Consider the following 24,696-nt stretch of genomic DNA (forward strand, 5'->3'; position numbering starts at 1 on the left):
CCTACATCTGTTGCTACTCTCTGATCTTATACACAGAAAAGCAAACTCAAAAAATAGAGTAATAATAATAATACTTATTCGTTGTACACCATTTTACACCAATGTATCTCCAGAGGATCTACAACACAAGATAACTGTCTTTAGCAAGGTCACTAGCATGGCCAGAGCCTGAATTTCAGATTGCCAGGCTATGTCTGTGTGTCTTTCTCTTCCTTTCTTTTTTTTTTTTTTTTTTTTAATGTATAGTGAAAACTTTACAGTGTCTGTTCTCCCAGAGGACAAAAAGGGCCATCGTCCATTCTGATGCCAGCTAATTCTCTCCAGATTTGAGCATCTTTAAAAATGGCATGAAATTTAGATCACTTGCTGGGGCATGTGATATTTGATCTTAAACAGAGGCCAAGCAAAAATCTTTTCTTTGACGGATACTATTAAATTGGGTTTTTTGTACTCTCTTCTCTTTTTCTAGATGCCCCAAAGCCATTTGGTAGATTTAGACTCTGAAAGGGAGGAAGATGAGAACTAAGGACTCTCAGAGGAGTGAGAGATGACAGACATCAACATCATCATCCACCTTTTCCCCCAAGATGATGGATTTTGCCACCTGCATGTATGCAGACCTGGCCTTGCATGTGGTTGAAAATCCAAACTCGTTGTCCGTTCAGCAGTGGAAGTCACTAATGACGAATGGATGGATGCAGAATAAACCTGTATCAGATTTCAGGCTAGAAACTTGTCTGTAAGGGATGCTTGGACTACTAATATCCTAAAAAGATATGTAAATGGCATGGGAATGTTTGGCTTGTTCCAGAGCTAATTGCCTGGGACCTTTTTCGTCTCCTCAGTAGTTTCAGTGTGCTGCTGCAGCCCTGACTCCCATCCCTGGGGCTCCGTGCCTGCTGCCACGGCAGCCCTGGGCAGATCACCTTCTCCTCCCTGCTTTGAATGGCACCAGCCTCCACTGACTTCCCTCCAGGGGAAAAACAGAGGGTTTAAGGTATTTTTGAGATGACATGGCTCCTGCCTTCCCAGCACCCTGCTCAGTGGAGGCTAGGGCTGGTGAGAGGTTTAAAAGTCACTTCAGATCCCTGGCAAGGAGGACAGGAGCCCTTGTACCCTACTGCAAGATAACTCTCCTTCAAGTACATTTGCAGAACATTTGCCAGCAAATTTATCTCTGTTTTTATTTTTCTTTAACTGCTACTTCTTATCAACTGGAGTGATGGATAATTATCAAGCTACATTCTAGAAATGAAATCCTGGTTAAACTCTATTTTATCTTAAAAGCTTAAAAATGTTCAACAGAGGGCAACCAGGAATGTCTGTCGAAATGTATTGTGTGATAAACATCCTAATGAGATCAATGCACTTGTTTCACTCCGTAATAGGGACATTCTTACTCTACCAAACGTAAGTCACAGAAAGTATTACACTACAGTCCACAGAGGTTAGGATGAAGTCAGTTGCTTTAGTTCACCTAAACTTTTCAAGGTAAAATAGAATAAAAGTCCCCTTTCTTTGAGACATTATTTAGCGTTTAACACATTTGATTGCTCCTACCTCCCTCTAGCTCACAGTAAAATTTTGGAGGGATGTTTTTTCTCCCCAGCTGGCTGATTTTTCTGTCCCTGTCCCCTGTATAGTTATCCATGGAGATCCCTATTACACAGCCACCAGTTACCCACAATTCTCAAAGCATCCCTTTCAAACGGTCACACGTAATGCTGATTTACGTCAGCGCAGCAGTTCTCCTGCCCTCAGAGCCGTGTAGGTGCTCTCACACACCTACCAGACTGCTTGCTGTGCTTGTCCCTGTGCAGCTATTTTGTACGGCTCAGCAATGGAGAGAGAGTCCGGGGCAAGTGAGCCCTGAGGGCAACTCATTCCAGGTAAAACTGTGCCTCAGCCGACTGGGAACAGGGACGCAGCAATGGCCATGTGGTCTGTTCACTCAGCAAAAATAAAATGTATGAAAATGACCATGAGAAGCTATCCAGGAAATAATCCTCTAGGTCTCTGCTGCAATAAAGAGCAATTCAGTTACTTCCAGCTCTCTGGCAATGATGAGGTTCAGGTCACCAGCTAGTCAAGCAAATTTGGTTTATAGTCACTCTGCAGAGCCAGGCACATCCAAAGGATGATATGCCCCATCCTAAGGTACAGGTGAAAACCAAACTTGCCCTCTGGAGTTGCCTGTCTCTCTCTGTTTACAGCAGAGGCACAAGATTACTTAAGACTTGATCATAGCTTTTATCAGGTGAAAAAGTTGGGAGGTGTTAACTCACTCTCAGTGGCAGATGCAAACACAAAACTAACTGGTCTGTCTTGTCATCCCTGGCTCATACTGGCCCCTTCACAGGCATGTCCTGCACATTAACAAACACACAGACCTGGAGCCCCCTCCCAGGCAAATCAAGGATCACCAGAGTGATTTTTAAGTGAAGATGTATACCCAGAACATCCAAAAGGCAACCAGAACCTTCTGGCACCTCTTTCTGATGAGTTTGAGTTCGTGCTCCTTTCCTTTACTGCTTTGGGTTTCTAGGTTTTTTATTTGGTAATTTGAAAAAAGACAAGAAAAGGAGAAAAGTATTTCAAGACACTTATATACTCTAGGACTAATAACAGAGAGTAAGAGAAGTGTTCCTATCACAGATCTACTCCTTTCAAATAAATCAAATTATGGAGGAATCCATAAGGGTGCAATAACAGAGTGTGATTGCTACTGGAAACCTCTTTTGTGTGGAGGAGCTTCTGGTACTGGACATGCAGTATTTATAAGTGGTCTTCCCCACTTTGCTCCATCACTATCAGCCCATCAGGTTTTCAGCTGTCAAGAGAGGGCAAGGCCAGAGGGAAAGCAGAAAAGCCTGTCCCTCCATCTTTGCTTCCTCTGCACACCCCCAGGAATGAAAATACAAGATAAGCTCTCTCCCTTCCAGACCAGGTCACTCCACACTAAACTTTCCCTCCTAGACTGTATGTCACCTTTACATCCTTTTCAAACCTCCTGTATTCTTTGTCCTATCTTCAAACTCTTCATCACTCACCTGACTCCTTCACTCTTGAGGTCAGATTCCCATTCAGTCCATCTCAGATCCCATCCCAGCTCTTCTGGGAAAAGAGGGGTAGATTCACTGCCCAATTCACTCCCAGCACAACTTTGTCCCCGGTTGTCCTAAACTGCATCCGTGCACCCAAGGACACAGTGGTGTCCTTGAAGCTGCTGAGTAATACCCATGTGGGCTGTGATCACACACCTTCCCTACATGGGGAAGGGTATTACTGGAAGATGGGGAGTTACAGACAGCACAAAGAGGACTACAAGCACTGGGACGTAATTTTTGGGCAGAGTTGGCCTATTTGCCTTTTCCTTCTTCTCCCTTCCACCAGGAGCAGGATCACAGGCGCAGCAGTGAAATAGCTTTGGCACTGACAGTTCAGGCAGCGGCAGGTGAACCCTGCACCCCAGCCCTGTGAGATGGATCCAAGGGTGAGGAGCCAAGATGGCTTTGGGTGCCCAGTGGCCTGGGGACTGGTGGGATGGCCGGAGAGGAAGCCCTGCAGTGGGTGGCTCAGCAAAACTTTCTGTTGGTGATATCAGTCCTACTTCCACAGGAGATTCATGTCAACAGGACCACTCAAGTCAATGGTAAGCCTAGTTGAGTAAATCTACCAGGTCAGGTCTTAAAATACCACTGTCCTCTTGTTTCCAACAGGCACAGAGCCACAGCTCCATCCCCACTTTATATTGTCCTTTGAGTTTGTGCTCTGCCCTGTCCAGGAACCAAAGCCCTCGAGGCAGTCACCTTGGGCTCAGCCCTCTGCTTTTCACTGCCTGTCCCTGCCAGTGGAGCTTCCCTGGTATCACGGAGCAAAAAGTCAGGCTGCTTCTAGCCCCTAAACCCCCCTAGGATGAAGGATGATGGTAAAAATAACCACCGCAGACTAGCACAGTTTCCCCTGCCCATCCATGAATAGGTTCCTGTCCGAAGGATGGCTGTGGACAAACTAAGCAAGTGGGAAGTGTGCTTTCTGAGGGGAATTATGTAGCAAGAAAGTGGTCAGTGATGCAAAAGAAGTGGAGTTTGTTGTGACTGTAAAATAAAAGTGGGGCTACGGACTGGGGTGCTCTAAAGAGAATGGAGGTGTGGAGGGAGGCAGGAAGGAGCAAACACCGGCTTGGGGTAATGAAGCAGCAGTTCTCATTGCACCCTGACCATCCAGAAAGATGACAGAAGACAGGTGGGAGCCAAGTTGCTTTGACATCCTCCCGCAAAGAGCAGAGCTGTGTCTCCTGTGCCCTGTGCTGCCGTGCCAGCGGCAGCAGACAAGCACAGCCCTGCACTGCAGTCCCTGCTTCAGCTCTCGCCGTGTTCCCATCCCCCTCCAGCCTCCCCCCTTCACACTCCCCCACAGGGACCCAGACCACATGGTAGCACCAAGCAGAGCTATGGGTTTAGCTACCCTAAACTGATCCCCCACCTCAACAGAAGCATAGGAAATTTCAGGCTGGGTAGTACATGCGTTATTTCTTCCTGCTGGCATCTATCTGCTCCCGGGCATCTGGTTTGCAAGCTCTGCACGGCCATACTGTGTTGCCCTAGGCCTGTGTGTAGGGACCCATACACCGCAGGAGGATTCAAACCCCATCCCCAGCTCTGGGGGGTCTCCCCAACGGTCTGTAACAAGTTGACATGCAAAGGGTGAGCAGTGGGGGCAGAAGGAGAGGGTGGTATGAACAAGTCCAGGTCTGTCTCTGGTCTGGAAAGAAGCAGGGACTTCGTTTACAGGTCAATGGCTTTCTCCCACCACACATAGGAGCGTGCCCTGATTACTGGAGAATTTTGGCTGCATTCCTCCACCTGCATTGTTTGCAGGTCAGCTCCAGAGCACTGCAGGTTGATTTAGCTAACCAGGACCTTTGCACTGAGGTGTGGGAATTTCCTCAAAAAATATTTTTCTACGCCAGGACCTCCATGCTTCTTCACATCACCAAGAAGGACAGCATTCATATTTTGCATATATTCAGATCCTTCTTTATGACTTTTGCAAGGAGGTGCCACATGGCTTTAGGAGGGGAAATCCAAGCTCCTACATTGCATGTTACTGTTGTGGTTCTCCACCTATGTAACCCAGAAAACATCTAAGCCTCTGCCAGGTGCTAAGCCATGAAGAATACCCAGGTCCAATTAAAAAAAGCTGAGTTTTTCTCCCTAGCAGAGTTAGTGTACATTCCAAAGGATTTTCTTTGTGCCAAGGAGAAATGTAGGAATGAATCATTAAGGAGACAGCAGTGCCTCAAGGAACATGCACAAAAATATCCAGTGATGAGTGGTGTTCTCCAGTGACGAGTGGTCTTCCTCAGGGGTTGGTATTGGGATAGGTGCTGTTCAACATCTTTATAGGCAACACCAAGCTGTGTGATGCAGTCAACATGCTGGAGGGAAGGGATGCCATCCAGAGGGTCCTGGACAGGCTGGAGAGGTGGGTCTGTGCGAACCTCATGAAGTTCAACGAGGTCAAGTGCAAGGTCCTGCACATGGGTCGGGGCAATCCCAAGCACAAGTACAGGCTGGGTGGAGAATGGATCGAGAGCAGCCCTGAGAAGGACTTGGGGGTCTTGGTGGATGAGAAGCTCAACACGAGACAGCAGTGTGCGCTTGCAGCCCAGAAAGCCAACCGTATCCTGGACTGCATCAAAAGAAGCGTGACCAGCAGGTCAAGGGAGGGGATTCTCCCCCTCTACTCCGCTCTCATGTGACCCCACCTGCAGTACTGCATCCAGCTCTGGGGTCCCCAGTACAAGACAGATGTGGACAGACATGGAGCGAGTCCAGAGGAGGCCACAAAGATGATGAGAGGGCTGGAGCATGTCTCCTATGAAGATAGGCTGAGAGAGTTGGTATTGTTCAGTGTGGAGAAGAAAAGACTCTGAGGACACCTTGTTGCAGCCTTCCTGTACCTAAAGAGGCCTACAAGAAATCTGGAGAGGGACTGTTTACAAGGGCATGGAGTGATAGGACAAGGGGTAATGGCTTTAAACTAAAAGAAGGTAGATTCAGATTAGATATTAGGAAGAAATTCTTTACTGTGAGGAGGTGAGTGGTGACGCACTGGAACAGTTGCCCAGAGAAGCTGTGGATGCCCCATCCCTGGAAGTGTTCAAGGCCAGGTTGGATGGGGCTTTGGGCAACCTGGTCTAGTGGAGGGTGTCCCTGCCCATGGCAGGGGGGTGGAACTAGATGAGCTTTGATGTCCCTTCCAAGCCAAACCATTCTGTGATTTTACGATTCTATGAAAACAACAATGTTTGGATATATACAGTTAAACACTCACACTCACGTATGTAGGCATGTGTGTGAACACTTTTAGCATCTTTCATATTTGGCAAAGTCTAGCAAGCTATAGCACGGATACTTTATATTGAAGAATATGAATTCATCCACAGATCAACCACAATGTTAAAAATATTCAAAGAAAAGGAAGAAAATTACAAATAGAGTAAGAAGACAAGAAATGCTTTTTCAGTGCAGGTCAGTGGTCAATCTAGCCCAATTTTCAGTCTCTGTGCATTTCTAAAGCATGACACACCAAGGTAGTGTCTTCCATAACATGGCTGGAAGATGTCTTTGGGAGTCTCATAGTTACTGTGGATTTTCCAGCTGTTTAACAAACAAAAAAGTGAAATGAGCTGCTGGGAAGGGGGAGAAAGAATGCAACTGTTAATTTTTTAACAAAGAAATCCTTCTCCCTAATGCAGGGATTTGAAGGAAGTTGGCAATAAAGAGTAAGCAAGATTAATGAATTAAAGCTATCTTGTGCCCCAGTAAAATAAGAGAATTTTATTATCTGAAGAGGGTCATTGCTTTCTCTAAATAGGAGTAAATAGGACAGTATTCTACCAGAATGTTTTCTGTCTCTTATGAACTTCTAATCTTAAAGCTTTCTTGAAGTCCATGGACTTATAGGCTAAACAAGAACCTAATTCCTAAAGTTTAAAAAAAAAAAAAAGAGAAAACACTAAAAGTCAAGAAAACCTCCTTTCTTGTCATCTTTCCTTATCAACAAAAGCAAAAAGGCACAAAACTGTTTGCAAAACTTCACCATGCATTTCATATGCCCAAGCTGAAGGATTTTGAATGGATGAGAACGGGATCCAATAATTGTCCCTAAAAAGAATTCCTAAAAAGGGGTCACACATTTTCACTGGCAGGTTTGTAGACCCCCTTGCTTTGTGTGCAACCCACTATGTACCTTTTCTAATTGTCTTCCCTACACCACTTGATGTCCAATACACACAAGAAATAGGAAGAAAACCTGCCAGGAAGCAAAAGGAATTGGATTTGCCTGGTTGTATTACTCCATCTAAAGGAAATGTTAAAAAATAAACAGCAGAGAATAAAAAGTGAGGAGTAAAGCAGATCCACAGGAATCATTTAAGCTCTTACAATCTGAAGTTTCAATTATGACACAGAAAAGGGTACTTTTTTCTTCTTAAATTATGTTTTATGTTGGCAAACATCTCTTTAATTTTCTCTTGTCTCTGCTCTTCCTGGTTTCTCTGGGGACCAGCAGCCAAAGTACTGAAACATTGCGATAATGTTTTATCAAAGGCAAGAAGAAAAGAAATAACTGAGAATCAGACAGAGCCAAGTGTGATGCGGCAAGATTTTGGGGCCAGTGTGGTTTTGAGGTTAATTTCCAGCTAAGCAGTTTACAGGCTTAACTAAACCCAGCCTTTGAATGCAAGGTGCTGCTGTGCTCTCACCCAAGTCCTACTGGGAGCTTCCACTCTCATGGTGCTCAATAAGATACAACAAGGCACTGTGCAAAGCAGATACGACAAGGAACTTAACACTTCCAGTTCAAAATTCCTCCTTTTTAGGAGATAATTAATCATTTTTCCCCTCTTTATTTTTTTTTTTTAATCTGAAGTTTGGCATTGTGAAGCAATTTCTGTACCCTGAAGCATCCCCCACTTCTCTCCAGCACACACTGTTTTTTAATGAGTTTGGCCATTTGATAGCTGTAGAGAGCCAAAAAAATGTCTAGTTTCAGATGTTTTGCCTTTTTTTTTTTTTTTTTTTTTTTTTCCATAACGTTGGACCAGAATCTGGCAAGGGGGATTGGGAATGAGGCTTTTAAGTATGCCTGTATTTATGCATCAAAATATAACAGAAGCTGGGGTTCTGGATCTGCATAAGAGATAGCTGACTCCCACCCAAGGTACTTTTGAATTCAGTGTGTTCAAAGAGATTTTTCACCCCCACGTATCAACATCAGCAGGTATTTTTTAAATTTGTAAAATCTGTCTCAAGATCTTCTTGTAACACGTGCCCTTCATGATAAAAGCCTACATTCTTAGTAGCCCATAGAGAGGAAGGAGCCGTCATGTGTGATTCTCTAACATATTTTCTTTAATTCTTACTCCAGTCAAAAAGTAAAGCTTATGGTATCATCTCCACTTTGGGCTTCTCGTTATCTCCCATCAGTGGAGAGCTCTCCCACTGGAAGTTTACTGATATTCTCAGGGCCAACTTTTCCTTATTTTTTCAGCCATACTTTATGGGAGAGGGTGTCTCATGCTGTCTCAGACAGCACAGAGCACATTTGGAGTGATAAACAAGTGTGAAACAACAGTGTGCAACAACCTGAAAATTTTACATCAGCTCAAAACCTTAATCTAGAGATTGCAGGAGTTGCTAACAACTGCTGCTGATCGAGCTCCACATGCTGGGAGAAATTCATCTCGATGGAGCCTTTGCGCTGCTGAGGCCTGGGAGGACTCACATGAGGTACAGCAGATGCTGAAGTCTCAGTTCAGACCATAACCTCTGGTCACCAGTGAGGTTCTGGCATGGCCCAGGACTTTGCTGTACAAGGTGCTGTGCAAACACAGAGCTGGAGAAGCTACCTATGCTCCAAAGATCTTCCAGTCTGATGCTGGAGTTTCCTTAGCGGCTGTATTTCGCACTATGAACTGGAGATGTCACCAAAGGAGAGGTCCCTTTCCTCTCCTTCCTGAGCTTGCACCTCCTCCCCACCGAGCTTGAGAGGGACAGTTCATGTGGCATGTGGTGAACTGGGCTGAAGAACTAATCCAGGTTTATGCAAATTGAATGGGAAGGAAAAAATAATAATAATAATAAAAAACCAGATTGAATTCCCTCCTTGCTGCCAGCTGGCTCAGGTTTCTTTAATTCCTGCGCTCAAACCCCGTAGTCTGGTGGTGGTGTCAGCTCTGCAACACCTGAACAGCTTCATCCTCAGGGTGGCTGTATTTCACGGCTGAGTATTTGTCCCTTCGTGCGAGCACACAGCAGCTATTGACTTCAAGCAAAGTTTCTGATTTGGATGTGCCTTTTCAGCCAGACTCAAAACACGAAAAGTCAGAATTTAGTCAGGCTGCCTAACCAAACGTGCCAGGTTAGAAATGCCAGGACTACCAGGCTGCCTGCTCAAGGAGAAGAGAAATACAGGGCACCTCCAGAGGGCAATTTTCAACTTAAATGGACTGAATCTCATTCCTAGGGTTTTTAGTCCTCCTAAACCCTACAATGTTCCAAACCCTAATTTAAGTACCTTCATTAAATGCTTAAAGTTAGGTTGTATGTGTTCCTAGATGTATATCTTAATGTAGTGCTATTGTTAAGAATGAGTTCAAGATAGCAAGATGAGTATTTAGTTACTGTGTATAAGCACTTCTGAAGAAATGTACTATATTCACTGTAAATAGTAATAATAATAATAATAATAACAACAACAACAACAACAACAATAACAACCACCACCTTTTCAACTTCTCTGAGATGCTTCCCTACAAGACATCAAAACATTTCTCCAAATAGGCATTTTACAGTTACTTTAATGTAATAGATGTTTTTTAAAAAAAATGCTTTTCAAAGTCCCCTGGAGTACAAAGTGATTTTTTAATTTATATTAGTATAACCTATTTGGAAAGGTTTTATTTCTGGCAGAACAGGAAGGAATGGACCTTTAATTTTAAAGCAAAAGTGCTCCAGATGGTGGGATCTTGTGGTATCTAGCCACCTTTGAATTTCAAACAAATAAATATTTAGGGAAAAATTCTGATAAAGTAATCCAAAGAGTAATCAGACAGTAAAGCATTTCCAGATGATAGAACCTCAGCATTTGTCTTCTGAGTACTCTCCAAAATCTCAGTCTCCCTGCTGCAATAAACTGCCAATATCTGGCAATCTATTTTGCAGGACGATGGCATTTAATTCCGGTTCCTTCAGTGGAAGCTAATTCCTTATTCAGATTAATGTATTTTAGTTCTTTTGCAACTATCTAATAATAATTTCAAAAAGAGTTTTTCAAAACCCTGTCAGAGATTTGGTGTGAGACAAAGCTGCAATGGGCTTGAGAAGAAGCCTTGATTTTCCCCATGAAATTATTCTGGGAAGTTTTTTCTCATGTCAGTGCAAATGCAGATTATACTCTGTGTCATTCAGAAACGCTTCACCTGACATAAGACTTTGCTATAAAGATCTTAAAATTTACCATATTCCCATGTTTATGAAAATTTCATGGATTTTTTTTTTTTTTTTTTTTTTTTTTTTTGTGATTTGAAATTGTCCTGGTTTCAGCTGAGATGATAGTTAATTTTCTTCATACTAGCTAGTATGGGCGTATATTTTGGATTTGTGCTGGAAACAGTGTTGATAATATAGAGATGTTTTTGTTATACAGAAGTGTTTTTTGTTGTTGCTGAGCAGTGCTTGCACAGAGCCAAGGCCTTTTCCGCTTCTCACACCACCCCACCAGCGGGGTGGCTGGGGGTGCACGAGAAGTTGGGAGGGGCACAGCCAGGACAGCTGACCCCAACTGACCAAAGGGATATTCCATACCATATGATGTCATGCTCAGCTTATAAGAGGCTTGGGGAAGAGGAAGGACAGGGGGCAGTGGGGGTGGCGGGATTCAGAGTGATGGCGTTTGTTTTCCCAAGTAACCATTATGTGTGATGGAGCCCTGCTTTCCTGGAGATGGCTGAACACCTGCCTGCCCATGGGAAGTGGGGAATGAAATCCTTGTTTTGCTTTGTTTGCGTGCACGGCTTTTGCTTTGCCTATTAAACTGTCTTTATCTCAACTCACGAGTTTTCTCACTTTCACTCTTCCAATTGTCTCCTCCATCCCATCAGGGGGAGCAAGCAAGCGGCTGTGCGGTGCTTAGCTGCCAGCTGGGGCTAAACCACGACAGAAATTAAAGTATGGTGGGATTCAGCTCACCTAATTTTAACCAACTGAAAGGTAAATGCATAATCTGAACATTCTTTCTCTGGTCCATGATGTCTCTGAAAGGTGAATTATCCTTGCCTAATGTAGTTGTCTAGAAAAAGTGAAATGCATTGCTTCTGGATGTTCTCTTCTCTTCTCTGATTGAACACTGAGCCCAGTTTAGATTAGCTGCCAAACATAGAAGGACTCAAATTAGAAGAAATGTATCCCATCTTTGGGATAGGTTTTTCCCTCATGACTCTCTATGACCATCCATGAACTGCTACTTCATGGACCCTCAGTGACAGGGCAGGGTCACAGCCTGACTCTGCAGACCAGACCAGATACCATCTGCTGCAGAAAATCGCCTAATATTGTGGACATTTGTCAAGAAGAGGAGAAGAAATGGCATAACTGCACAATTCATTTAACAAACATCACCAACCTGTTCCTAGACGCTTGGTCTGCAATCACACTCAAGTTGGACAAAAAGCAGTAGAAATGATCCAGCTGAATATTTTTTTAACTGTCCTGCTCAATTGAGTTTTAAAACTGTCTGCTATGAGAATTTTTCCCTGGCACAACCAGAATATAATTAATGAATGACAAAATTCAACAAGGACAAAATGGACCCAATTTCTGACATTAGGGGTATGAGGCTATTCAAATTTGAAATGCTGGGGAACAATCAGGTGATGCACAACGTGGCACAACAACTTCAAGCTTGGCCCATCCAAGATCCACACAGTCAGCACAAAACTCCAGAAGAGGAGTAATTTCATTCTAGAAAGATAACAAAAAGACCAAGGCAAAGCAACAGTCTAGCAAGGCTTCACCGATTATTTAACACATCTACAGCCTCCAAAGCACCGTTCAAACTCAACATATGGAGTTGTCTTTGTCCTGCAGAACTTGATGTGCCAGAAGGTAAAGGATGAAGGACAACACCGACTAGTAAAATGTCCATACTTGCAAAGCAATGTCAAAGTCAGAAATAAAACTAAGTGCCCTTTCTGTGGGGGCTACAAAATCCCAACTTCAATATCAACTTTGTCTTCGACCTTGGCCCCATCATTTAAGCATTGTATCTTCAATTTGACATTTGCAAAACTCATCTTACAGGAATCTGTTTCAAGGGAGGACCCTAGATTGCCCTTTGGAGACCAGAATGCAACCGAAACTCTTCAGAAAATTGTTTTATTTTCTGTTTGGTTTTCTAACTCCTCTGGTTCTGTCCGTGTAAATTCTCTGACTCAGCTGCTGCTGACAGCTCCTCCTTGTTTAATATTATCTGTGCATTTCATTCCTGTGCAATTCAATTCCACTTCCCGATAATTAACAGAGATGTTAGATGAGACTAGACCTAACACAAATTCTCCAGATACCCTGCAAGATACCTTCCATAAACTTGTTACATTATCATTTGTCATGATTCTTCGTTTACAATCTTTCAGCCAGTTTCCAACCCCCATGACTGATTTCCCATCCAAGTCAATCTGAATTAATTTTTCTATAAGGATTTCCTCATAATCCTGCACAAGCCAGGGAATGGGCTAGACTGACCTTATAAACCTTTTATGTCTTTGACCTCTTGATGTTAGATGGAAGAGGCATGAGATTGCTCATAAAACTCCAACAGTTCTTTGACTGAATTTCTCTAGCTGCACCACAGCACTCCTTTATGATGGGAAAATCAATGTAAGGGAGAGGAAGATCTGAGTTGCAGCAGAATATGAATTCCTGAACACGCGGTCCTGCACCAAAATCACCATCTGACACCCCAAACTGCTCCTTCACAAAGCAGCATCTGAAATATTGTCCTTTCTGTCCACTGTATCCTCACTGAAGAGGCTATAGGAAAGACCATGTTCAAACTGGTCCTATAATTTCAGGATGCATTTGAGTTTCTTTGAGTTTCATTCTGGGCTATTCTCTATCCTGGTCACCTTTTATGTAGCTGCTCTAAAGGAAGAAAAAAAAATGTCCTATTCTGTCTTTATTTTTCCTTGTCATTTTTGCTACCTCAAAGAGTAATTGGGTTTTCCACAAAAAAAAAAAAAAAAGTATCAGAATCATTCCTAAAGGAGCATTTTTCAGATCTGTTAAGCAGTGACAAATGATCTGCTTTAACTTTCCTTTTGAGGTGAATATTCTGATGAAAAGATCACTGAACATATGTAATTACAGTATTTGGCATTTATATAACACATTTTTTTCCCTTCAAGGATGTCCTCCACTTTCTCCCACCTCCAAAATCTTATACTAGAGGCAAGAAGACAGTAAAAATTGTAACGATACAAGTGTTATTCTTTTAGGAGAAAAAAGACCCTTTTCTTTAAAATTAAATTCTTCTCAGAAATGAAAAATCATGAAATACATTATGAGAGCAGGGGAGCTCTTAAGCTTGTCAAGCTTGTGAAATTTATTTTTGGGTGTATACCTAAAGCCTAATACTTGTGCTAATCTTGAAGCCTGGGGAAAGAAAGGATCAGAGAGACATTTGTAAATATTCAGAAATGTTCATGTTTCTTTGCTGGTGTCCCAAATTTCTATGCAATTTACAATGATAAATCTGCTGTGCATCAACTGGGTAACCAATGATTTTTACATGCAGATACAAAATCAGTTATGGACAAGAAGATTACTGTTAGTTAACAAAGAAAAACCACCGGTGGAGCATTTATTACCACACCTGCCAGCTACTCCTGAAGAGAAGTGGGTTTGTCAACTGGATCCAAAAGTCTATGTGCTGCAGTTTCTATTGGAGGATGTTTCACACTTATCTGTGAATAAAACCTCACTCAGTAGGACAGGAGTCAAGATTAGGAGCAAAGTGAAGTGTGGATTTTAAGGAGAAAATTTCACATAAATATTTCCATGTTGCATCTGCTCAGCACTGAATTTGTTAATGTGTTTAGTTAATGAATCAAAATCTACTCTAAGAAACCATCCTGGAAAATGGTTAGGAAAAGGGTGATTTATATTGAAGTCACAGGCCCCATCAAACAAGAGATTTTATTTCATAGTGAAGTACTGCTAACAGCATCTTTCTTCTTAATGAACTGCAAATTGTCTTACAAACTAAACCTGCTCTGGAAACTAGAAGCGAGGATCACTTGACCCATCAATACAGTGCCTTGGTCTCCAGTGAAAAACAGCGTTAAAAGTGCAAAGCACCCTGTTGGGGTGTACATTCACATCCACGGGGACTGGGCTGTGACCTCAGCCAGGCAGGGATGCTGCCAGGCAGAGCTGGTGGGGGGGATTTCATTTCTCTGTGATTTTCAAACAAGAATGACCTCTCCTTCCCCAAAGTTTGAACATGGGAAAACATTTCCTTTAAAAGTAGCCTTTTTTTTTTTTTTTTTTTCTCTCCTTTATTTTCTAATCTGCAGTATAATGTCAAAGCAAAATATTTTGGAAAGAAATTTGAAAGAACTCTTTGAAAGAACCATTTCAACACAAAACAAAGAAAAGAAGCATTTTGATGGGGATACACCAAAATGAAACTATGAGAACCTGCCCTTCTCTTTTCTTCCTTCAAGACAAAATTAAGGGCAAGATAGACATTGTTTCACAGATACTTTTGATTTCAGAAGTACTGTAACTTATAACAGAAAAAGATTCAGCTGAAATTCTATGGGTCTGCCCTCCAGGCAGCACCGGTAATGTGTGATTTAGTACAGGTAAATTAGACATTTAGCACAGAGGCAACAAAACACTCCATGGCCACTTCCGAATCGCAGCAGCCTTTACGAAGCTGTTGACACATGTGCAAAAATACACCACGTATGTGGTGAGAATAACACATCCCCATCAGACTGACAACACTTGTATAACGCTGGTGGAAACAATTATGCAAGGTGTAAGAAAAGCGAGACCCTGTCTTACAGAAGCACAACTTTTCTCTCTTGCTTAGGTACCTAACTTGGGCACAAGTTTTAGGTGCCCACTAAACTGGTCCTATAGGTGTTGTTTATATTCCCTATATATTGTGAGATGATATATGTTAGGTGTTTGGGGCTTCCCTGTGGAGGTGTTCAATGGCATCTCCAGGTCTCCCACCACTGTACAAGGAAATTAATTGTGGCGGACTGGCCTATTAGAGGCTTGATCTTTAATCCCAAATTGCATCCCCTAGGTAGGTGGGCTGCATTGCACTTAAAGTCTCTGCAATGTGGCATTGCCTTCAAAGGCATGGGACAGGTAGGCAAGACTGCCCTTTGTCTTCTCGTATGCAGACAAGCAGGCTTTAGGGCTTGTAAAACTGGTATTTTTTAAGAAGAATTATTCTAGGAGATGCCGAAACATTTCCTGTCGTATGTATTGAGGAACCATTATACACCTGTGGTGCCAACTGACTTTTTCCATCCTAGTTATAGATCATTATCAGACAAAAACCTTTCTGCAATATTAGCCAGGTAGTGACATGCCGGTCTCACAACTTGCGATCCCCTCAGCACCTGCACTACCAGTTTGCTAAGCAAGCGTGGACTGGGGCAGGGCAGGATTGATGCCAGAATGCAGAACCAGGGAGAAAAACTGATCTGTCTGACTCACGGCTGTGGGAGGGCTGTCCAATGTCTCACAGAGATGCTGCCGGGCACGCAGGACTGGCATCCCATCATGCGGGAATTACCCGCCAACGCATGAGAGGGGTTATGGAGAAAAAAAAGCTGCAGAAAAATCTCTTTGCCATACCAGAGCTGCCCACCAACAAATTATTCCCAGTTTGCCCTCAAACTGGTTCCACAGTAATTCTTTTTTAGCTGGAAATCCTCCCGCTGCCATCAGATCACTCTTACTAGTGATCATCAAAGATCCCAAGCACTTCACCCAAAGCTCCTGCTTCCAAATGGCTGAACCAGTGTAAAAGTGAAGCTAATTCTCACTCAGTGAATCCAGGGCTAGGGCAATGACACGTGTCACTGCACGTGCTCACCTCTGCAACGCTCAGGAGCTCTGTCACTGCTCTCTCCCTTTGTAGGATCCTTCACAGCCAAGAACTTCCTTTACTATCTATTATCCACATAAGCATCTTGCGCCTTAGTAGGTAGGAAAACAGAGAACAGGACTCAAATAGTGAGCAGCAGAGGTATAAAAGACCTGCTTGCCCTTTCTGCCTCCCGTTGTCTTCCCCTCTCTTTTCCACCACACGCAGCACCTGCTTTCCTACATTGTTGAAGACTTCGTTTCGTCTGTATTTAAAGCTGCTTTACAGCTCAAGTCCCAGCCATGCACAGCATGTCTCACTGTTTGCACTAGGAGTGTGCAATGGATGTGGGGTTTGCATAAATTAAAGGCTTTCTGCAGGAATGCAAGATCATGATTTTAATAACTCAAATCACTCTTCTCGGAAAACCAGTCAGCAGGTTTTTTCACCATGACTTCTGTAATAATAACTGTGCAGAGCTCTGCACAGGGCTCTTTTATCTCTTAATGGTTGAAAAGGTTTAATACAGGTTTTGTTCTTGGATTATTATTTTCAAAATGCCTAGCACAAACTTACTTACATCATTGTTTACTGACTAAGAAAGATTTGTATGTGATATGCATACCCACATATACATAAAGGGCATTAAATAATTTAAGAACTTTTTTAGACATATTTATTAATCTAATTTTCTCCTTAGAAAGTTCCTCCCACTTCTACCACAGAACATATATTTAATCAGTTAATGTTGATTTAAGGATCTCCTCTCTGTTAAAGCATCTTTCTCTGGCTGGAAAGATGACAGATCCTCTTTACTAACACTCATCAATTGTATTCTCTCGCCTTGCTAGCATGGTGGTATCTGAATTTGTTTTAATTCTTGTTACAGCTAGCAAGAATACTCATCTGTTGTAAATTCAGAGGAGTAGCTATTGTAGGAAGATGGCAAAGTGCTACTGGACTTTCTACCTTCGGCAAGTGGTTGACATCCATCCCAGATCCACAGTGACGAGCAGTCATTACTAACTGAAAGGACTTGCAATTGCATCTTCATTTGCTGTCTACCCAACCAACCTTCCAACTGCTTCTCTGTTATTATTCATGTCACGGCAAGGTCTCCAGAAGGCCTGGCAGTGCATAAAAGGCCATGTCTGCTGACAAAACTGGAGGGTGGAATCGCTGGGAAGGAAAGGCATGAAGTAGCTGAGCAAGGTCATCTGAGAGGTCAATGGAGAATATTTTCTTTGCCGCCTTTGCTGTGGTCAATGCTTGATGGGAAGGAATGAGCTCCACACCCAACAAACCTGTTGTCTACAGCCCTGGTGGGTGAAGGTGGAAATTACCCCAGAGACTGATAAAGAAAGTTAAGTTCATAACTGAAGAATGGCAATGCAAAAAGAGCACCCTAAACCCCATCCTTCCTTGATAGGTTTCTGCTGTCATTCTGCTGTTTGTTTGTGTTGGGACAGTTTGTCCTGGTACAGCTTAACCTGGTTTCACGTCCTTGGTGCAGTCAGGGCTAATAGTCTGGCCTCACTTTTAGGCAAGAGGGTTGTCTTAACACCTGTCTAGCAGAGCTAAGAAAGACACTGTTCCTAATGCACTAAGCAGAGGAAGGAGTGGAGAATTTTCCTAAAATGCAAGGAAATGCTTCATTTCTTGCCCACGAGGAGTGGGCAGGCTGTCTGATCAAGTCCTCAAGAGCTGATAGCTGCAAGGACATCTCCCAGTAAAGGCACAGCTAACCCACTGCAGACACCAGCTCCACCAGCCCCTCCAGGCAAGGTGGGTGAGGAGCCCTTCCTAGTCCTGCCAGACAGTGTGGAAACACAGTTGGCACAAGAAGAGAGTCTTTTTTTTTTTTTTTTTTTTTTCCAAATAAGTTTTCCCAACCTGTGAGCCAGAAGAGGCTACTTGCTTTCAAACATTATCAACTTACTTTCATGCTACTGAGCAGCTACTCCGAGCTTAGGCTGCCCAATCCTGTCTTGATCCGAGCGGTGGAGATGAAAACTATCTGCAGCCTCCAGCCTTCCTCTTCTGATCCTCTTCCTGCTCATGTTTTATTATTTTGCTTTGACTTAGCAACTTTTGCCAGCTACAGAACACATCCTGAGCCACAGGCTTGGATTGGGACAGGTGGTATCACAAATGGCTACAGAGCTGTATTGCCTCTGAGGAACCATCTGGTCCTTGGAGTCAGAGTAATCTTATACTTGAACCAACTTTACTGAAGGAATAAATAGTTTGTGGATATTATTGATATGCAGATGCCTACTCTGATGTAGGTGTGCTCTGGTTTTATTGCCTCTCTGTCCCATGGAGGTGGTTGGTGCCTCAGGGTCAGGTAACGAAGAATTAATCTTAGAGCAGTGGGAAAGACTCCACGAATGCAAACGGAGCAAGGCTTATTTAAAAGTACAGCTGTCAGCGTGAGAAAAATTGAGAATCTGGCCAGTAGCAAGTCTGCAATTACAGGTTTCAAGATGCTAAGTGAATGCAAGTAACTTTTCTACTTAAGCAATAAAGGATTCAATATCCAGCTGATGTGCTTATCACAAATGTGGTAATAGAGATGTCTGTTTTATTGGCTGCTGTTTAGCTTAGTGTTCATAAATGACTGATACTTAATTAATTGAAGGCAGTATTACAAAAACCAATCTGCTTACAAAGTTTCCTTTTAACCAGCAGTTGTCATATTTGCTCTGATCTCAGAGACGTAAGTTCTAAGTTATTATGTTTTCTCAAACTAGCAAATAAACATGAAAAGAAACAGTAAAGGCGAAATACTTGAAAAAATGCTTTCACACTTTTTTTTCTCCTGGATAAGGACTGTGGTCAGAAATCATTCTTATTCTTTGTAGTGATTTTTTTTTTTCTTTTTTCCTGATAAGGACAGCAAATTTTCTGGGGTTATTGGCAAATCAGGGTCATAAACCAATCTCCTTCCTCCTATCTGATAGTGCACAAGAAGTAATCCCCATGTAATCAATAATTCTGTTCATACCAACAAATAAAATGTGCCTCAGACCATGCTCTGGCCCTGGGAGCAGGGGCACAACATACCCAAGCAGATACGCACTGTTATCCCCAGAATGGAGTAGATATACCAACCAGGAATGGACCCCTTCCCATGCTAACTCCCAAGCCGTGCCCAGACACTGTCCTGGAAGTCTTAATCGACAAAAAATGACGCCGGGATTTGTTAAAACTTGCAATTTAACAGTTTCATGTCTGAGGGTCAGTTCTTAGTGTATAGACTTGCCTAGTCTATGTGGTTAGGTCACAATCCAGATCCCAAACACAGGAACATAACTTTTTTTTTTTTTGTCCTGGGATGGGGAAAGCACGAGCAATCTTGCTCCAGGACGTATCTTCATCAAGACTTCATACATTCAGCTTTGTTTTCCTGCTCCACCACGGTCTATCTGCATGACCTTGGGCAAGTCACTCTTCTGGCTGGGCTGCAGACTGCAGCATAGCATAGCAATAGCTGTGAACGGGCTAGAGAGTGTCCCCAAAGCAACGGGAGCAGGCATTTTCATACAGCCTGGTTCACCTTGCCTTTGAGAAGACTAAACTAGCCTACAATGACCCCTGTGTTGCCAGCGTGGATTTTAATCTCATCTCAGGCATCTGAAACCACACTGCAGTCTGCACTCTGGATGTAAGTGCCATCTCTCTGCTCCTCCTCCGGTGAGCGGAGAGACCAAGACTTCCCAACTTAGAGAGGGGCAGTGAAGACAGGTGTATTCAAGGCTATAAGGTCTTCCAACAATAGAGCAAGTAACGATTAAACAATTGTTACCCTTCACAGCTAGATTCCCTTAGGAAAAGCCAAGCAGTTTCATTAGATTTTGCAGCCCAATAACAGCTGTTTCAACACCAGAGCAGTTTGCTGAAACCTGCTCCTACAGCTCCCACAAAGTTCCCGTGAATGACCTGGTAAGAGCTCACCTGAGCAAATCAAACCAATCTGGGCTCCAACAGAAGACCAGAAGAGGGACAAAGTGAGAGCTGCTCACAAGACTTGAGGGAAAGAAAAAACTGCAGGATGTTTTTGCAGCTCACAGATGGAGCAGGAGAGCGGTGGGAACAGCTCAACATTGTCATAGTGGTTCCCAAATCAGAAAAGGTCGACACTTGACCCATGTCAGCTGCAGACTAAACCCATCTGGGACACCTTCATGTTTTGTAAAACCACTGTATTGTTCTTAGAAGAATTTTATTCAATCTGAGGCCATTATTAAAAGAACAAGACAGAGCAAAATCTACCAGTATTAACCAAGCAATGCGTCTTTTCAGAAAATGAGGCAACCTAGAAGATGCTAGTGGGTCCTTACGGTGCAGGAAAGTTTAGCTGAGAATGCGCCCAAGGACATGGACCGGTGAGTGTGGTGAACGCTGGTACACACTGAATAAGGAAAGCCAGATTGCACTCTCTTGTTTGCATTCCCATGAGGTCTAGCCACAACTGCTCCTTCCTGTCACGACTCAAGTAAAAAGAAATAAAAAAACCTCACAGCTACAGCCACAGGGGTTGTTCCCTTTGCTGAGCATCCAGGGACTGATCTACCCTAGTGGGTGCAGCAACGGAGGTATTTCTGGTTAAACACATCTAGACACCCCAAAACATGCAACACAGCCCTGGGTTTCTACAGTCTTTGCTCAGAAGTGCAGAGAGAGGGAGGTCAGTAAAGAGCCAGGGAGCCTAGATTAAATCAATATTTTGGCCATGGCTTGACGGAGAGCAAGAGATGTTTGCCCACAACTTCCGAACCCTGTAGCTTGGTCGATGGGACAACAGAGATGACAGAGATGGGGCTCACATAGTGAATTAATCTATACAAAGTAATAATTTATTCCCAGCAGCTGGAGCCAAAGAGACCAGAGAAGGTGAGTCTCCGAGGACACGCCATAGCTGAAGGCCAGTCCAGGTTCAGGGCTGACAGCGGTCCCACAACAGAGTTCTTACCGTATCAGAAAAAGAAAAACCGTGGCAAAGTGTGTTTCTCTTTCTCAGTAACACCAGGGACTTTCCCTTTCCACAGAAATGGGTTGTAATCATTAGCTTTTCTCTAAAGTGCAGTCACAGATTTTGGTAGCTTTACCTCACTTCACTAAGAAGTGGGTAGGAAGCCGCCTGCTCTGTCCAACTTTAAACCTAGGTACTTAAGGGCATTTATTCCTTCATCCGGAAGATGGTACATAACAACTGCTTGGGGGATTGGAGGTACTGGGCTGGTATTCAGCAGCGCTCAGAGCCAGACATCAAGGCTTTGGGAAAACCTTTCTCTGTGTGAATTATCTACCGATCGCTTACTCCAATAAATCTCTAATCTAGACCAGGTTATTTTTTCCTTTATCTTTAAAAAGGAGGAGCTGCAGGCACTCTCCTAGTAAAAAAACACATTGCAAGTGACCCCATCCTAGTTTTGCCACACTCAGTTAAGGTTTCTCTACACAGGAAAATTGATCTGGATTGAGAGAGTGCAATGATTATTTCCATGTAAAGCTGGTTTATAATTATGTTAGTCCAGATTATCAGTGTTCTCCACTGAACTAGCTTAATCTTGAGTTTAAAAATAAGCAAAATGAAAAAAACAGCACTTCAATTCTGCAATAGCAGGATTGTCTTCACAGCAAACTAAAAGAAAAAATTTGTCCAGGGATATTTAATCCAGAATAACTTGTGTTTCTGAGCACTCCTTGTGCTCAGGACTTTCCAGCAACAGCAAGGACACCTTTTCATTTCCACACTCAACTCAGCCAGCCACAACTCTGCACACAGCTATTACCATACCATCTAGAGCAACGAGACCAAATCCCAGCTGGTCCTTTTACTGAAGCAAAAAGACTAATAAAATCAATCTATGTCTCTGCTTCACTTTTTGGAGCAGGGACTGGCTTTACTTTTTTTCCGGGTAAATGAACATTGAGAAACAAATGATAACTTCAGGATCTGGCCAGTACTTGCAAGAGCACTACTTCACTCATCCCTGAGCATCTCTTTGAAGAAAGGGGAACAGGTAACACCAAAGAGCCTCTCTGGTTTACAAGAAGGACCATATCCTCCTCCCTGTGACCAAAGCCATGAGTAACTAGTGTGCTTGGGAGTTCGTTACACTCTGTTAAATAAATCCTGCCTCTGGCGCAATGCCTGGGGGAGCATGCAGATGTACTGTAATTTGCAGAAACTTCTTTCAGCAGCCACCTGCAAACTTTGCACCTTATTTGCTCATAGCAGGTTAGTCCTGGTGAACCGGATTGCTCCAGATGAGAGGGAAAGCAGACGGGTGCTTGTGTGCCGGGGAAATATCCCTGAGATCATTTGTGCCAAATTGTTTATTCTTTTAATTGGAAAGACTGAAACTCCTTTCACCTTTTACCTTGTTTCGCCTTTGCTGGAAGCCTCTAGATGATGGGATCCGTCCCAAAACTCCAGCCCATCCATCAGCAGCAGAGTTAATTATTTTCACACCGAGAGAAAAAATTCCACCTGCCTTCCCCTTCTTTGCATGCAGGTAAAGAAAAAGAAGGCAGGACACCTGAAATCGCTTCTGGCCCAAACCTCCTGCTGCTCTTAAGGCACTCGCAGAGGCAGGGAGATACAGGAGCTCGCCGTGCATTTGAGGAAAGCCTTTTCTGGTCGTATTAAAGATAAATTACCCCACCATGGCAGTGGGACTGGAAAAGGTGACGGTGAAACCCCAGCTCTCAACCCCCCACCGACCTCCTGTCCCTTGTCCCTGATGTATTAACCCTTCAAGGCATTGCAAGGTCTCCCGGTCCCGAGGCTCTTCACTCCCCGCTTCTCCTGGTGCGTTAGCGTACAGTCCCCCCACCCTCCCTCCTCGTACAGAACAATAGCAAGGCACCGGTTTCAGCTGCTTCCCGAGGAAAGCCCAGATCACACACATACAGATATAGAGAGATAGATATGATTATATTTCTCTTTGCTGTTTAGGACAAGAAATGAAGTGCTGCCTCTTTAATTGGCAAAAGCATGCAGTAAGAGCATACCTTTAATTTAGTGTTGGGATAGCTCACTTGCACCCTGGCTGTTGTCTTATTGGAGAGGGCAGCCTGCCTCAGATCCTCTAGCACTGAAATAATATCATCCAGCACGCATTTCTTATCCTGATTTCTCAACACACACAGATGGGAAAAAGTATAATTATAGCCTTTGTAGTTCACCTTCATTTCCAGCACGGCTCGGTGGATCTGCAGGATCACATCAGCCTGATGCAAAATATTGCCTCCGGGTTTGGAGAGGAGAATCACCCTGCCATACCTCCCCGGGGTGTGCAAGTCCGAATACAGCTGGCTTTTAGATTGATCGAGGGAGAAAAGGCTGCTGGCTAAGCTCCTCTCGATCTTGGCCAGGCTGTGGCTGGGGGCTACCAGGCTCTCCAGGTCAGTGTCAGGCTGGAAGCGGTTGAGCAGGCTGAAGCCGAAGATGATGGTCAGGACTGCGGGCACAGTGAGGAAAAACACCGGATGCCTGCTCACGAATAAACCCAGCTTGTAGAAAAACGACTGGAGCCCTCTGTGTATCACCTGCCGCAGCATCCTCCACCAGATCCAGCCTGCAGATGCTCCTGGCCGTCTTAGAAAGCACATGTGACATGTGTAGCTCCTTACCCCTTCCTGTCAGTTTCCCTTTCTCTCTCCCTCTCTCTCTACTACTCCTTTAAAAGACTGCAGCAAGTTGCAGCAAGACAGCCAAATATTGATCAATGGGGGGTGTGTGTGTGAGAGCGTGTGTGTGTGTCGGGGGTGGAAGGGACCGGGCAGAGGAGGGAGGATGGGGGGGGGGGGGTCCTTGCCTATTTTTTTTTTCTTTTTCTCTTTCTCCTTTTTTTCCCCTCTCTCCTCCCTCTACCTCCAGCCAACTAGCATCCCCCTCCTCCGCCCGGGTGCCCCCCTTTCGCCAGCGAGGCTCAGGCGTTGCACCGGCAGCGCTGCCGGCTCTGCAGTGCCCGCTCCGCGCCCGCCGCCGCTCCGCGCAGCCCCGCGGCGGGCACCGCTTCTCCGGGGCGGTGCAAGGAGCGCCCGGAGCGCCTCCCCCTCCCCGCTGCAAAACACCGCTGCTCGCTTTACTCCCTCCACGCCCTACACACACACACACACACACAGAGAGAGATGAAATTTGCCGGGGTGGGAGGATGATGCTGCATTTTAACGTCCCCCGACCCCACCGTGCCCCTGCCTCGCTGCCCCCCCCCCCCCCCCCCCCCCCCACCTCCCGGCCGCAGCCCCGGGTGCCCCCGCTCCCCGCCGGCTACCGGAGGAGGGAGAGATTCGCCCAGAGACTTTGCGAAGCGCTTTCCCACAGCAGCGGCAGCAGCCGCCGCGCTCCGCTCTCCGTCCCCGCGGTCCCACGGCTGCTGCATCCCCCCACGCCGCACCCAGCCCTGCCCCAGCCGCGCTGTGGCTCTTAGTGGGGGGGGGGTGTGGGGGGTGTGTGTGAGCGATAGCACGCACCACTCCAGGCAAAGCGCCCATCCCCAATTG

At 44.4% G+C, this 24,696-nt stretch overlaps 1 protein-coding gene across 2 annotated transcripts in view; it reads right to left on the reverse strand.

Moving 5' to 3' along the window:
* The window catches only part of PTCHD4 (patched domain containing 4), a 91,110-nt gene extending 66,922 nt beyond the window's left edge, over positions 1 to 24,188 (reverse strand). Inside the window, exon 1 of one of the 2 annotated variants that reach the window (XM_075750041.1) lies at positions 23,377 to 24,188. In XM_075750041.1, coding sequence (XP_075606156.1) covers positions 23,377 to 23,802 — 426 coding nt within the window. In that variant the 5' untranslated portion in view covers positions 23,803 to 24,188. Of the gene's footprint in view, positions 1 to 23,202 lie in introns of both variants that reach the window. The other variant, XM_075750040.1, reaches the window with a different exon arrangement.
* Between the last annotated feature and the right edge of the window lie 508 nt (positions 24,189 to 24,696).

Source organism: Balearica regulorum, chromosome 3 (assembly GCF_011004875.1).
Source record: "Balearica regulorum gibbericeps isolate bBalReg1 chromosome 3, bBalReg1.pri, whole genome shotgun sequence".
Taxonomy (NCBI): Eukaryota; Metazoa; Chordata; class Aves; order Gruiformes; family Gruidae; genus Balearica; species Balearica regulorum.